General features: G+C 45.2%; 1 protein-coding gene across 2 annotated transcripts in view; it reads left to right on the forward strand.

The window, feature by feature from the left end:
• The window catches only part of BBS4 (Bardet-Biedl syndrome 4), a 41,116-nt gene extending 26,889 nt beyond the window's left edge, over positions 1 to 14,227 (forward strand). For both annotated transcript variants that reach the window (XM_026855646.1, XM_026855647.1), the window contains exons 8-16: positions 1,340 to 1,467; positions 3,341 to 3,395; positions 4,916 to 4,984; positions 6,265 to 6,417; positions 6,553 to 6,724; positions 7,202 to 7,271; positions 10,945 to 11,086; positions 11,461 to 11,671; positions 13,075 to 14,227. In XM_026855646.1, the coding sequence (XP_026711447.1) occupies positions 1,340 to 1,467; positions 3,341 to 3,395; positions 4,916 to 4,984; positions 6,265 to 6,417; positions 6,553 to 6,724; positions 7,202 to 7,271; positions 10,945 to 11,086; positions 11,461 to 11,671; positions 13,075 to 13,226 (1,152 nt within the window). In that variant the 3' untranslated portion in view covers positions 13,227 to 14,227. The remainder of the gene's footprint in view (positions 1 to 1,339; positions 1,468 to 3,340; positions 3,396 to 4,915; positions 4,985 to 6,264; positions 6,418 to 6,552; positions 6,725 to 7,201; positions 7,272 to 10,944; positions 11,087 to 11,460; positions 11,672 to 13,074) is intronic.
• Positions 14,228 to 15,878: the final 1,651 nt, after the last annotated feature.

Below are 15,878 nucleotides of genomic sequence, written 5' to 3' on the forward strand. Positions count from 1 at the left end.
CCAAACTATTTCCCTAGCATACAGCTCAAACTGCTGCACCTCGTGCAGAGAGTTTCTGAAGAAAACTTGTTGCCCCTTGGGTCTGGCAGGATTCAGACAGAACAGTTATGGGGTTGGTTTCCTGGAGGTGCAGCAGAAACCTTTTTACTTCTATGGAAAGGATTTACTCCTGTGTCTGAAGCTCCTTTTGCACCAAGCCTGGATCAAAAGTCCCAAACGAGCATAGCTGCAGTGTGGCCAGCACTAACTTTATTAGCTCTGTACCTAGTAAAGAACTTACTGGAAGCTTGAAACGGAGTTTTTTTCCCAGGTCTGAGCACACCATTCCCAGCTCCTCTCTTCTTAGCCCTCCCCTAGGTGGTCGTGGTGAGCTCTGAGCTATCTCTGATCCTGTGGGGATCAGGAATTACTTTGTAAGGGAAAAAACAGCATTTAGAAACCTTTTGTTCCTAATTTGGCCCAACTCCTGTCTGCCGCTCTTTCTGGTGGAGTGCTGTGCCCCTTGCAGCAAACCCCTGCTGCCTTCTCTGTTTGAGGCATCACTGTAGAGCAAGAAACTCTGGAATACAGGTTCATACTTGGGATTTGTTGTCTGCACTAACACTTTCCAAACTGGGACCTGCTGACATCTCATCTGAGATGTACCGGTCACCCTGGGCAACAAAACTTCTATGAGGACATCTACAATATAATGAAGCCTTTGGGGACGACTGTCTCTTCAGTAGTTGCTGGTAACAAACACGCTGTATTGCAGAGTTCCACTACTGTGTCAGCATTTATCTTTCTAATATATCACCTGTTCCGAGACAGCAAACATATTTTGCTGTCCTGCTGGCTAGGCCTGAGGAGGTAAGAGGAAGACGGTGCTTCAAAGTGTTGAGATCCCCCTGTTGGAGGGGATCGGTGTGTACCTGACAAGAACTGATACACTCCCCTTGTTTACTTGTCAATCCATGCTCATTGCTGGAATAAGCATTTTAGTGAAGAATAAACTGTCATGTCCCAGCTAACCTAACAAATCTGGAGATTCCCTCAAACCAAATGAATTCAACTACAGCAACAGGCCCATGCTCTTCTCCTTGGGAGGTCATTGCCTCTTGTCTTGGCTTGAAGCATGCTGCGTTGCCTTTTTCTGTCCCTAAAAACATGTGGCTCCTGATGCAGGACTTGTTTCAACAATTAACTGGGCTGGGTTTTGCTAGCAGGGTTCTGAGCTAAGGGTGTGTAGACTGTTCTCTTTCACCAGCTGCTGGGGATTGCTTTTGGGCTATTGCTTCACTGAGGTCTCTGTAATCACTTTTTTTTTTTTTTTTTAAATCCTCTGTGGTTGTGTGTTTAGGCACGAGACCAGCTAAACAATGCCCTGGAGCTCAACAGACATGATCTGACTTACATGATGCTGGGGAAAATTCACCTATTGGAGGGGGAGACGGATAAAGCCATTGAAATCTATAAGAAAGCCGTAGAGTAAGAATATATCCTTTTATCTATCTGTCCATGTCCCATTCTCTGCCAGGAGCAATTTGATTGGTGTCCCAGATCTGAATTGAGGACATGATTAAAAAGCTAATGGTAATTATAGTGTCTCTGTGCAAAGCTGGCACTTTCAAGCTCTTCAGCTGTCTCTGCTCTCAGTTGCAGTCCTCCTCCTGCTGACACTGTGTCGGGGAAGAAGGTAGATGTTTGAAGGTCTGCCAAAAAAAGTGGAAAAACAAATGGACAGAGATGCCTGTGAGCAAACCTATCCAAAGCTGACTTCATAAATCCCAAAGGTTTATCTACCAAAAAGATCTAACCCCGGGTGTCTCTCTAACCCTGATCATCTGTCAAAAATCAGTTGCTGGGTTTCACATACTGTTTTCACTTGGAGTGATTTGTGTTTGAAAGCATGTGAGTAGGCAGACCAGAGATGGGTTGGTGCACAGTGAGTTTCTCCCACCCTGTCACTGTTTCTCAGTACTGAACTATCTTGTTTTAGGGCATTCCTGATTTACCAGTGCTTTTAAAATGTAGTTCTGTAATGGAGGCAAACACCAGAGAAAAGCAAGAGCATTTTGGAAGCCACTGGAGGATCTGCATTTTGTACTGGTTCTTTTCACATGCTGTTTCCTTACATGTTTGCTTTTGGCTGCTGTCTGATAGTATATTGGGTTGGGCAGACATTTGGACTAATCTAGAATGTTTATTATGTAAATAATCTTTGCTAAGCATCTTACCAGGTTTACATATCAATGTCTGTGCTCCCCTGCCCTCCCTTCTTCCTCCCTCCTGGTTGTGGTTTTTTGTTCTCATCTACCCATTACATTTTGCCTGCTGTTACCAGCTCCAGGATAGTCTGTCCTTGCTCTGTGTTTATATACCATCAGGCACAGGTGGTTTTGATCTGGCTGAGGTTTAAAGGTGCCAGTGTGAGCGTACATAGTAGATTTCTCAAGTCTTGATAGCAGGGAATTGAAAATTTACTTCTGCTAAGGTGAGTGAGGCCACAAATGCAGTATCTCTGCTTTTTCTTTTTTGTTGTTGTTTTAATCCTATTTATGTCTTCAAAAGCTGCTGGGAATTGGAATGCTTTTAAAAAGGTTCATAACATTACTGTGTGGACCTCATACTAGCAGTGAGGGATTGGGAGTCGCATACAATAGTTGAAAGCCCTTGAGACATATTTTTTCAAGTTCCTCTGTGCTGAATGGAGAAACTTGAAAGCCCTTGGGACATATTTTTTCAAGTTCCCCTGTGCTGCATGGAGTGGTGTATGGCCAGGGATACATTAACAGGTAGTGTCTGCCTGAGCACACTGATCTGTGGGCTGCAGTGTGGCACAAAGCCATGGTGAGCAGTCCACAGCTGGTCTGTGAAACTAGGTTTGTAATCTTTTCATAGGGTGAATTAAAAGTCTGATGATAAGTGTGTGTAGGATCCATCAGAAATGCTGGGGATTGCCTGTCCTACATGGCCCAAGAGGCTTGGGATGGATTTACAGGGTGGTTTATGGGAGATGATGGAAAATCCCATTCTGTATTTCCAGGTCACTGATGCAGACTCACTTTGAAGCTTAACAAAACCACATTATCTTATTATGCATCCAGATCTATTCACAGAGCTATGCTGACTTCCCATTTTATCTGGAAGACATTTTGAAAGCTTAGGTGTAATATTGTTCAAAGAAAGTCCCTGTGATGGCAGTTCTAGTATTTGCTAGTTTATTTCCTAGAGCCAACTAAGAACAATTAATTTCCTAGAGTGATACTAGTAAAATGTAGCATCATAATTCCATGTTCTGTTTTTACTTTGTTTTAGAAGTGCAAATAAGAAATACAGCTCTCTGGCTTTTATATTACAGGTTTTCTCCAGAAAACACAGACCTCCTTACAACACTGGGGTTACTTTATTTGCAGGTACTGAAGACTGTTAGCTATGACATGTACTTAATTATTTTCAACATGATCAAGATTTTTTTTTTTTTAGAGTTAATTTCTATCCACCTTCCTGTGACTTGCACATGTTTCTCTAAAGGCTGCATTTAACGTGACAGAGCTTGCTTCTCTGTATCTTCTTTTTTTCTTTTGCTGCTAAAAGCAAGTTGATTTCCTGGACCTGAGCCAGAGCAGGAGTTCTCTTTGGCAGCCGCCCTAATTCTGTTATAAATCCTCCAAGTATAACAAAACATGACTAGTTATTACCTTGTTTCTGCAGCAGGAGTCTAGCAAGTTATTCTCCTACAAAAGCAGCCATGAAATTGTTAGTGTTAATGCACCATAGAAGAAAATCGGAATCAATTAAAATAACAAAGACACGCTTATCTTTAAATATGACTTTAAAATGTATGGGAAGGACTGTCTGATTATTTAAAAAATAAGCTTCCCAAAGAGTGAGCAAGCAAAGAAGAATAAGCAGTAGTTCCTGAAAGGATTGGTGGGCTAGAAAACTTGCACCAAGTGCCAGTTTGGAAGGATCCTGAAGCATTTCCCTAATCGTTTAGATGCTTGGGAATAAAATGTAGATCTTGAAAAAAATTGCCCTGCTGTAGAGGTAGGGAAATTCAATAGGACCCTTGGACGTCTTAAGTGGGTGTGTGGATTTAGAAGGGAGTTTGATGTGGGAGGGGGGATCTGTAAGACAGAAGTAGTGTGAGTATAACATTCACCTTGTGAGTTTAGCCCCTGGGTCTCTGTCCTGTGATTCATTTGTTCAGTTTATCATGTCTCTGGATACGTACTCACCTTCAGGAGTTTAAAAGATGCTTCTGCAGCTTTCCCACTTGCTATTAATTACAGAAGGTGCTGGGCTCTGATTCATCAGTATACTTGCCAAAGTGACAGATGGGCTTCTCATCAGTTTTTGTGATCAAAAGAGGACACCAGTATCCAGAATTTCATCCTGTTAGAACTGGTACAATTCTGGCACAGCTCAATTGAAAATGATGGGATTTAAGTGATTCTAAGCAGTCATGTGCTTATATATGGACACAGTCATGGCCCCTGACACATGCAGGCTATTAGAAGACAAGGAAAGACTTTCCCATGTGAAAAGAGTGCCCTGGGGAGTGAAGAAGTTGTGGTGAGGGAATCAAGGATGTGCAGAGTAGCAATTTGTAGCCTCTTTTCTGGAAGACAGGAAGGAGCAGAGGACTGTCAATCCAGAGCTCACTCCTGTGTAGAAAAGTCAGAGCACTAACTATATGGAAACCTTTGTTTTGGTCAGAACAGTGAATCCAGCCCAGCAAAATAAATTTTTAGAACCTGTTTTATAAATTATCAAACAAGAATATGTGTGTGTAATGGGAACACTGTAAAATTCACTTTTCTGAATATTTGACTGAGCCAGAAATTGTAGTGCCCAAAAAGCATGTGTTGACCTTCTTAACCCCCCCCCCCTTATTCCTGAATTTCTGATGCTTGTTTACTTCTTTTCCCAGCTTGGGGATTATCAGAAGGCTTTTGAACACCTTGGAAACGCGCTTACTTACGACCCAGGCAACTACAAGGTATCATAAGGAGTGGAAACGAACCGGCTGAATCATGATGAGACAGACATCTCTTAAAGCTAATTCCAGTATCAGAGCTTTGCCATCTATATCTGGGGTATATCCAGCCTGGAGAGGCTGAAAAGGATCATGCCCAGAAAGCTTTCCCTGAAATACATTTCTGGGACCTTTCCCTGGGGAGAGAGTTGGATATGTGTGGAGGTGGGAAAGGGGAAGAGGCAGAATATGGGACGTTAAATTGATCCCTTTGGTTTTTAATCTGAAGTTGCACCAAAACCAGGTGGCATTAACAAATGGCATTTACTTTGAAAGGAGGGTCATCTAGACATTGTTTCAGAAATCTCAAGGACTGTGCCCGGGTCCCTCTGACTCCTAGGCACGGAGCACAGGTACAGGTGATAGTGCATTCTATTATTCTCCCATCTGCTAATAACCCTCTCTGTGCTTCCAGCTGTTGTACACAAATGTGACTTTTCCTTGGCTCTGGTCTGAAAAGCCAAGCTTGGCATCTAGATTTCATTCCTGATTGTGAAATTGCTTCCCTTTTTAGGCATGTTACTTCATTCCTCTCTGCCTCTTTTTTTCCTTCGGTACAATGTTGACGATGTAGATTATTGAAATGTGTAGTTGACAAATTATATATGAATGCAAGCTGAATATTATTGTGAAAACGTCTTTACACATACAAATTTTACGTGTCACTGTGAAATATTATAAAGGACTTAACTAGTGTGGTTTAAATATAGTGTGTTGTAATCACTTGGGTTTTTTTTCCCCTATGCATATTTCCATTAATTTGCAGTATCAACCAGTCGGTGTGAACTAGGCTAGCTTTGCTGCATATGTCTTGCTTGAGTACGTTTTACTCTTCACTTAACTTGCACCAGAACTATTTCTATCTGTGCTTGTTGGTAGAAAGAATCTATTAGTGTATAGATCTTCTCAGAGGCTCAGACTCTAGGAGATACTATTTTCACCCCAAAACATATCCTAAACACTTGTCACATTACAATATTTCCAAGACAGTTATGATCAAGATAGTGCAGGAAGAAGTGGACCTGAGTCCATTCTTTACCCTGTCTGCTGCTATATGTTGGGAGATTCTAGAGTTCCCATCTGCTCCTCACTGTTGATCTTGGCAGCCCCTAGAAGAAAACACCTGAAAAGGTTAAATGGTTGCTGTTGAGATGGCTTTAGTTAATTCATGTTCTCTTGTTGTCTTCTTGCTATATCTGGGAAAGTGCAGTTCCTCAGCTGGTCACTCTTGTCTTCTCTCAAAGGCTACCTTGGCAGCTGGCAGCATGATGCAGGCCCATGGAGATTTTGACGTTGCCCTCTCCAAGTACAGGGTGGTGGCCAGCACAGCGCCTGAAAGCCCCCCGCTGTGGAACAACATTGGGATGTGCTTCTTCGGGAAGAAGAAATATGTAGCAGTAAGTCCCTGGTTTTCTTTCTTTGTTTCATCTGTAGCTGACTTCATGCAAGATCACGATTCCTCTTGTGCCAGAGACAGGAGGTTTGTTCTGGGTGAGCTATGTTACAACAGCACATTTATCCCTTTTTTGAAGGCTATCAGTTGCCTGAAGCGGGCAAACTACTTGGCTCCCTTTGACTGGAAGATTTTATACAATTTGGGGTTAGTTCACCTCACAATGCAGCAGTATGCATCTGCTTTCCACTTCCTCAGTGCTGCTATCAACTTCCAGCCCAAGATGGGAGAGCTCTATATGCTCCTTGCAGGTAGGCAATGCTCCATGATCCAGCACCACTGTATATCCAGCTTAGGGCGTGCAGCATTATAGAGACAGAAGGTTTGGGCTGAAGTAAAAAAATGTTGGATAAAGGCTATACAAAGAAGCTGTTCCCCAGGAGGGCACTGACATGTATAAAGTCTGAATAGTCTGTTCTCTCTCTGGTGAATAGGAAGGTTAAACTGCAGTCAGATCCAGATTAAACATTAGAAAAAATGTTCTACATGTCAGGGTGTGGGTTTGGGTTGCCTAAGCAGTTCATGTGGATTTCCAGCACTGGACATTTTTGGGATCAAGCAAGACAACTATTTGTCAGAAGTGACATTAGTAGGGTTAATCCTGGCAGCAGTCCAGACAACCCTGCCAGCACCTATTTATTTTACGATGTAATGTCATTCAGAATTGTCCTAAAAATGAAGTCCTTGTGAAGCATCAACTTGTGTGTGTACATTTTGCTTTGGCACAGTTGCTCTGACAAACCTTGAAGACATTGAGAATGCAAAACGTTCCTATGAGCAAGCTGTGGCACTGGACAAGTAAGTCTTAATCACAGCTGTCAGCTTTTTCATTGCGTTGCTTTGCCTCTCTGCACCTGGTTTCCTTTGCATGCGTTGTCCCTTGGTCTACTTTGACCCTAAATGGTTTGCAGTAGGGAAACATTTTTATTCTTGCAGCTGTGCAAGTGACAGCTTTAAAACCTTTCTCTTTTTTTTTAAAAAAAAAACCTTTTTTTTTTTTTCCAAATTCAAGACAGCTCTGAGAAACGAAAGGGAAATTTTGTTTCAAACCAACCCAGAGCTGGTTTTTATTTTGCTGTTTAGTTTGTGAGTCAGTGGTGATGACTTTGGATTCCAGTCCTCCTTTCAGTGAATATTTATACACAGTGGAGCAGATTCAATAGAAATAAAACAGTCATCCCAGAATATTTTATGACCCAAAGTTCGAGCACTGTGCAGAGCAGTGAGAAGCTTGGGATAAAGTCTGTTCTGAATTGGGCAGAGGGAAGTTTTTAGCAGGGAGAATGTGGGCAAGAAGTTAGTAAAAGCATGTAAAAGGGCTGCACTGTAGTCTTTTCTCCTCCATTTTGTTAACAATGTCTATGTTTGCAATCTAGCTCTTAAAATTAGAGCAGTTGGTTTCAGAAATGTTGATTAAACACCTTGCAGTGTTTAATAATTTCAGGCAGAAGAACAGATTTGTCTGAAATTTATTAATAGTTTTGTCTCTCTCCCCAGTTTACTGTGAATATTTGCATACTTACAGCAACCAGCACCGTGCTCCTGAGCCCAGGAGTCTGTGCCTTCGAGGGAGCTGTGGCAAAAGCACTCGCTCATCTGCAGTGGCCACCACAAGGTGGCATGAGAAGATACCGGTTCCTTTTTCTTTGTCCTCTCTAAACGAAGTGCACTGGCCAGGCTTAATTTTGGGAATTCTGGAAGTTCCTAAGCCCATTATAAAGGGCAGCAGGTTTCAAAAAATAGTGTTTGACACTGTAGGGCAGTTGTCTTTGTGAAGAGGTGCTGTAAACGCTCTCAGATGTTCCTGGGAGCTGCGTGGCTTGCAAGAGTGCCAGAGCTCTTGAATCAGTTAGCACACATCTGGCACTGAAGTTCTTCAAGCTTATGCATCAACAGAATTACAAAGCAGGTTTAAACACTACTTCCACGTCTGTATCAAACATCAGTAGGTCTGTGCAGCCTCCTTAGAGGAACCAAACCTGTGCAAACGATGGTCAAAGGTTTGTAAACACGTTGCTGTGTGAGAGTGTTGTGTACACCTCGGTCATTCCTACCAACATTGCTAAGTCCAGTCAGCTCCTTTGCCTGGCTTTCCTAACCAGCCTTCCATGCCTAACAAAGCAGTAGAGGACCTTAAAGATTACTTAGTCATGACTTTGTGTGTTTGGTCAAAGAGGAGGGATAGAAATGTAGCTCTACAACTTTGCTCAAGTATTTGGCACTACAGTGATGCTACAGCTGTATAGTCTTACTGGGAAAATAAAACCTCATCAAAGCAAAACTGAATGCCAACTGCCAGGGACTGCTGGGAGGAATATCCAGACTTTGTTAGGCTTGTTCAGCTGACATGCTGTATATTTTACACAGTTATTGTGTGGCTGAATCCATGTCCCCACAGGCTCTCTTTGCTGGCATATTATGAACTGTTCGACTGGGATGAAGAGAGCCGTGTTTGTTTCCATTGCCATAAATACTTTTACAGCAGCACTGTGACATTTGGCCTGGGTGCTGTTCTGGGGCCTGAAATGGAGAGTATCTTGGAAAAATCTTTAAAAAAAGGTGTTTCTTCTTAGTACTGGTTCTAGCTCATAGCAGTCCTTTCTTTCTGTGGTTATTTAGCCATTGATTTTTTTCTAAATGTCATACTGCTTCTCAGCTCTTGAAGTGAATTGGCCTCATAAGGTTCAATTAATTTGAAATTGGATGTTCCCAGATCTGTCTGATCTCTTCTGTGTTTTGTTGTGTAGGGTTGGGGTTTTGTATTTTCTTTTTTGGCTTTTTTTTTGGGGTGGGAGGGGGCAAAGAGATGGGGTTTTGATTATTTATTTTTTCATGCATTACTTCCTTTGGTTTGACAAAGACCATGGCGGGGAGGGGGTGTGTTTTGTGGTGGGGTCAGTGTTCCAGTTTCTCAGTTAAAGGAGAACCAATGGTTATACATACTATCAGATTTCTTCTAATAGTCTTCTTTCTTGCAGTGCTGTCATGTAACTTACCAAGGCTGTATAGTCAAGGCCCACAGATGACACTTTCTATTTATTGATCAGTGCTAGCAGGAGCCTTTCTTTCTGCACTTTTCACAAAGGATGCTCTCTCTGTCTTGGCCCCCCAGGCGCTGGTGCTGGAGTCCTTGGATGGCTCCAGTTATCCCTGCCACACTCCAGGAGAGGGCACCAGTCCCTCGCTCACATTTATTGAGCAAACTACAAAGCATCTTTCACTGGTCTGTGTGCAGTGATAAATGTATGCGGCTCTTCTGCAGGGAGCTGCGGTTACAGTGTTCTGCCGTGCACCGCTCGACAGCGTGTCCCCTGTGCTGGGCAGGTGCAACCTCTGCTCTTCCAGGTCTCATCCTGCAGCCTGAATGAGCTGAGTGTCTGCATGAGCTCCCGTGCTGGGGCTGGTGACCCTCTTGCATTTTGTTTCTTTGTCAGATAATACGTATGCATTTTGCTTCCCCAAAACGAGGGTGGAATTCAGACTGCTAAAGAATGGTCAGAGCAGTTTATGAGTGTGGCTTGTCAGGCAATGAGGGAAGGATCAGTTATCCGAGAGCTTCACTCACCAATCACAGAGCCAAGGGAGTCAGCTCAGTCTTTCCCTCTGGTTTAGTTTGCTCACACTCCTGGCTATGCCAGAAGAAAAGTTGCTGGTCGGGGCTAATGTACCCTACTGAAGAAAATGGATACTGTGGAAAATGAGAATATATGGAGCAATTCTGCCTTTTTGAAATCTTCATGTGCTGTTCTGCATCAGGAAGGGAGGCAGGACTGCGCAGGGTAACACTGTTCTCTGTGGTGCTGGTCTCCTCTTCCAGTCCTTCGTTAATAGGTATCACCTGCTGTTTCTCTGTAAGAGTCCATACAATTAGGTGTGTGTTTACTGGGTGAAAGAGAGAAGTGAGGAAAATGAAATGTAAAGAGCATGCTCTGTAGCATGTTGGGTTGTAAAATACAATCACCAAGCCTGAGTCTGTTCCACTGCCCTGTCCTATGACAAGCTGCTCTCCTACAAACTGGAAGAGCTGGGAGAGCCTGAGATAAGTCAGAGCAGAGATCAGCTCTTGCAGTATGATGAAAGCCTCCATCACTGCTCTACCTGCCCCCAGCAGCAAGGGGCTGGGAGACCAGGCACTGACTAAAGACAGTCCTGAGATGGTCCCCAAGTGAAAGAATTGCCTGTTGCAGGGGGTGATGCCATCAGTGGAGTTTTCTGTATTGTCACTGACACTGGGAGACTTGGCTGAGCCCAGACACCGGGTCTCTCACCAGGCACGTGGGACTCTATCGTGTTCCCAAAGGGCTCTGGCTGTGCAGCCCCTCATCTGCTTGGGGGTCAGAGTACCCCATGGCTTGGCTGTGCCAGACAATCGGGTGTCTCTGGCTTTGCTGCCTGGGCACTTCTTAGTGTTATTCAAGTCAGGATAATTGTTCCCACGGTGAATGTGCTGCGTCCTGTGTGTTTGCTGCAGGTGCAACCCTCTTGTCAACCTGAACTATGCTGTGCTACTGTATAACCAGGGCGACAAGAAGGGAGCCCTCTGCCAGTACCAGGAGATGGAGAAGAAGGTCAATGCAATGAAGGAGAGCAGTACTCTCGACTTTGACCCTGAGGTATGTGCCTAACAGCTGTCAGTGGAAACTAAGTAGCCATGCTAAGACTGGCAACAAACAAGGAGGAAATTTGACTTTGGAGTCCAATTATTAGAAAGATTCTGCTTACGAGATTTTCCAAGTAGAGCGGCTGCCTGCTGAGAGCTGCTTGCTTCATTTCTGCTCTTTGAAGCCCAGTTCTTCAATCAATACACAGCAAGACAAGATTCCCTCTTAATTAAGGGAATGAATTAGCAGATATGTTTCCCCCGAGCACCAAGGCACTAGCCAGCTCTGCACAGCTCTCGTTTCTGGAGGGTTTTTTGGTGTTGTTGACTTCATTGTTGTCTGAAGTGTTCGTTTACAATGGCCTTCTCTTTTTGCTTCTTGAGAAGATGGTGGAGGTTGCCCAGAAGATGGGAGCTGCCCTGCAGGTGGGGGAGAGCCTGGTCTGGACTAAGCCTTCTAAAGAGTCTAAATCCAAGCAGAGAGCTGCTCTGTCAGGGAAATCCTCCAGCACTCAGCAGCCTTTGGGCTCTAACCAAGCCCTGGGTCAAGCCATGTCTTCAGCTGCAGGGTATGGGAAAACCATGCAGCTTCCCCCAGGTACCTCTCTTCTGCTTCTCTTTAAAATAGAACTGTGGGAGGGGAGAAGAGAAATCTGTCTGAGTTACAGCATGTGTTTAGGAAGGTATTGACTTGCTTACACAGTAGTGATGTCCATACTTGGTAATAACTTTCCCAGATTGTTGTTCTACTTTTGCAGAGGTGTGGAAAGCCAGTAGTTTCCCTTCCTGTCTGAGCCACGATGGGCAAAACTCCATTAGCATGGGATTGAGATTCTGCTCTGGAAAGCGAGTGGTTTCAGAAACCAGACCTCTTGTCTTCCTTTGGAAGAGCCTAGGAGCTGACATGCACAGATGGGGGAAATGATGGACAATTTTCTGAAGCTTTATCATTTCTGTTACAAAGCTAACTGCAGCTGGATTGCTTTGAAGCTGTCCATCCTGGTTCCTCCTTGCAAATGTTGCTGAATTACCTTTCAGTGTGGGCCACTGGACTGAAGGTTGCTCAGGAGATGGCATCAGCCTCAGAGGGCTTACACCCATACCTGTACATGCTGCTTCTTGCTGGGGCTGGGTAGGAGCATCTCCTGAGCAGCCATTCATAGCCTGACCTCCTCTCACCCCTTGGCTTTCGAGGAGGAATGCACTAGAGGTGTTGCGCATCGTGGTGATTTTCTGTCACTCTTGGTCTTGTTGCCTGCAGACTGAATGAGGAGAGAGGTTGTGCAACCCAGGCCTCTTTCTTTGGCACCCCCAAGGACCTGTTCCATTTCTCATGCATGGAATAAACTTTCCATGCAGGAAAGACTTAGCCAGAAAAGCTGAAAAATTAAACAGGAGTTTAGGGTTTACCTGAAGGACTTTATTATCCATATCAAAGAAGGGAGCTGGTTCATAATAGCAGTTGTTAAATCTAAGTGTAGAAACACCTTCAGCATGGAAAGGTCCTGGTTTGATTTTATTCTGTAAGTAGCTACTTTAACTGCCTGGAAACTTTCCCCGAGTTTGCTAAAACTCTGAACTGAAAATGATACTGTGATTTTGGCTCCAGCTTGAGTATAAACCAGCTTCAGTGGAACTGTTTTCCCTTCCAAAGCATGAATTAATTCCTGAGTTTGTACTGACTGCTCACAGCAGCCCAGCTGAATGAGATACTGTACCTTAGCTTCCCTTCAGCAGAACTCTGGGTACTGTAGGTCTCTGGCTGGATAACTCACAAAAGAGTTGAGTGTTATAGATAAGCTAATGCTAGACAGAAGAAATCTGAGAGTATTTAACTCAGAAATATTATTCTTGCATTCTTCTATTATTTAACTCAGAAATATTATTCTTAACTCAGAAATACTATTCTTGATTATTCTGCATCTCCACGCTGCCTGGAAGGGCAAAAATAGACGAAACACACACACTTGTACAGTAACTGTAACTGTGTTCTCTCCCCAGGTGCTGGAGCATCAGCTCCACTTGCAAAGCCCCCCTCACTGCCTCTGGAACCAGAACCAAGCTCAGAAATGAGCCCCGAGGAGCCCTCAGCACCTACAGGGGCTGAGGAAGAGAGGAAAGAAAAGCGGAAGAGCCGTCAGGCAGCGGACTAGGACAGATTCTGGTCAGGACAGGCGGGTGCAGGAGCATCTCCAGAGCTGCCTGCTGGCCTGTGGGGAAAAGGACCTGCCATTTCCCCCAACCCATGGTGGCTTCACCCCACTGTCAGTTAGTCTAAATGCAGCTGTTTTCTGTTAATTATTTTAGCACACAATCTCTACGTTGTCCCAAGGAGATGTTGCAGCAATCAGGAGAGGTTTCTGCATAGCTGCTGCTAGTGTGGTCACAGCTTACTACCAGCGACAGGAGCATGGAGACCCACCTGCCCACAGGGCTGGCAGTCCTCCGTGCTTGGGCGTGAGTCCTCCGGAAGGATGCTGAGGCATCCAGTATGTTTAGAAAAGCCAGCAGCAGTGACTTAGCATCCCGGACCCCAAAGAGGATCAAACCCTTCCAGTGGCTGAACTTGTAAGCAGCTGAGGAAGCCCTACACAGGCTGTAAGAGAGGGGGCGAAGGTGGCACAGTTCACCAGGGCAAGTGCAGAGCAGTAAGCCAGGCTGGGGACTTAGCACAGCCTGGCTTACCGTGAGACAGGGGCTGTCGCTCTCTGTTTCACAAGGGCAAGACTTTGTAAATGCTTTCTCGAGGCTGAAAAAAGGAAGCTGAAACAGCTGGGAGCCGGTATTCCTGAGCAGGGCTATGTGATGGTCACCAGGCACGAGAGGCACTTTCAGGCCCGCACAGTCCTTAGCGCTGGCCGTGGTGGAGCACAGGGGAGCTGCATAGCAGAGGCCAGCTGGTTTGTCTGGGGCCATCGTGCCATTAACACGCAGCCCAGCGCGGATGGATGATCAAGGCAGACCTGCTGGGCTAATGGCACCTTTTCTTTAGGGCTATTCACCTTCTGATCCCAGGATCACTCTTTGTATTTCACAGACTCACCTGGGTTGGAAAAACCCTTGCAGCTCCTCCAGTCCAAGCACGAACCTCACCCTGACCGTTCCCAACTCCCCCAGATCCCTCAGCGCTGGGTCAGCCCGACTCTTCAACCCCTCCAGGGATCCCGGGGACTCCCCCCTGCCCTGGGCAGCCCATTCCAACGCCCAACAGCCCCTTCTGCAAAGAAATCCTTCCTCAGAGCCAGCCTGACCCTGCCCTGGGCAGCTTGAGGCCATTCCCTCGGGGCCTGGCGCTGGCTCCTTGGCTCCAGAGACTCATCCCCCCTCTCTGCACCCTCCTGGCAGGGAGTTGCAGAGGGCCAGGAGGTCTCCCCTCAGCCTCCTCTTCTCCAGACTGAACCCCCCCAGTTCCCCCAGCCGCTCCCCAGCAGACCTGTGCTCCAGACCCTGCCCCAGCTCTGTTGCCCTTCCCTGGACACGCTCGAGTCATTCAATGGCCTTTTTGGAGTGAGGGGCCCAAACTGAACACAGTAATTTTCTTGAATGCAAATTAGTTTTAAGCATAAGCTTCCATGTGGTAGCTAAGAAGGTTGCAGAGCTGGCCCACAGGAGGGCAAGTGCTCAGAGGCTGGCTGTTCTGGAAGCAGGGTAGGTGCATCAGCAAAGAAGTCTGCCAAATTCCTAATTGTTTGCTGAGAAACGAGGTAAATGAGCTCTGTTCATGTGACTGGAGCTTTTCCTTGAGAATATTGCCCAGCACGGGGTGGAAAGATCAGTTTGCAGGAAAAGAACAGGCCTTTTCAGAAAGGACAATCTGGTCAGCCTCAGTGCTAAATTTAAATTGTTGTACTATGACCACAGCCATGCTCTGAATGCTTCAGTTACAGCTCCTTACAGCTGCATTTTTGGAGAAATCGTTCATGGTAGCTGCAAGGTGGCAAAGCAGCCCATTGGTGAGCAGAGCAAGGAATTTTAATGCCCACATGATCCTGGAGATGCTTTGTAAATGTTTCTATTCTTGAACAGCACCTTAAGCCTTCCTTTTCTCTGCTACCATCAGTTTGGTTCCTCTGGGATTTATCCAGAGCTCAAAACAGCAGCTTTTGGGAACTAAAGGTGCAACATCAGCCTTTACATAAAGAACCAGTAACAGGGTTAAGTATCATTTTTCTCCTGCTCCCTTCTGTGCTGAGAAGTACCTCAAGTTAACGTGGCCCCAAGGCTTTCGATCGGAGTTTTCCACACAGAATGTGAAGCACTTCCTCAGTAGAACCGAAGCTTCAGGGTTCAGTGTAGTTGCTGGTTAAGCCACCCAGCTTTTTAAAATGTATTTCCAGCTTTTAGTTCTGCAGTGTTGCGTGGTATCATTCCATAATTAACAAGTCCAAAGGAGGAAGGTTAATAATGGAAACTTCTCTGTCTCATGAACGTAAAAGCAGCGTGACTAAGGCTCTGGATACATGAACATCCTTCAGTTGTGCTTTGTGGTTAGCTGCTCTTATCCAAAATGACATTAATGAATCCTTAAAGCACATCCAGAAACTGAAGTGCTGTCCTACTCCTGGGGGGACACTGAATGAGTAGGAACCCTTCACTTTCTCCTGTTTTGACTGCCAGAACTGCTTGCTTATCTCAAATGTGGCTTTTTTTTTCCTCCAGCTGTCCTCTAGTGCTGGGGTTTGTATTGATACAGCTTCAGGGCAGCACTCCTGGGAGGATTCCTTTACGCTAGGAGTTGAAGGAAACAGGGGCTCTTTTGTGGAGCATTGGCAAATTTAAACAAACCAGACAAGAAGCAGCGTGCA

Source organism: Athene cunicularia (genome assembly GCF_003259725.1).
Source record: "Athene cunicularia isolate RWA chromosome 10 unlocalized genomic scaffold, athCun1 chr10_part1, whole genome shotgun sequence".
Taxonomy (NCBI): Eukaryota; Metazoa; Chordata; class Aves; order Strigiformes; family Strigidae; genus Athene; species Athene cunicularia.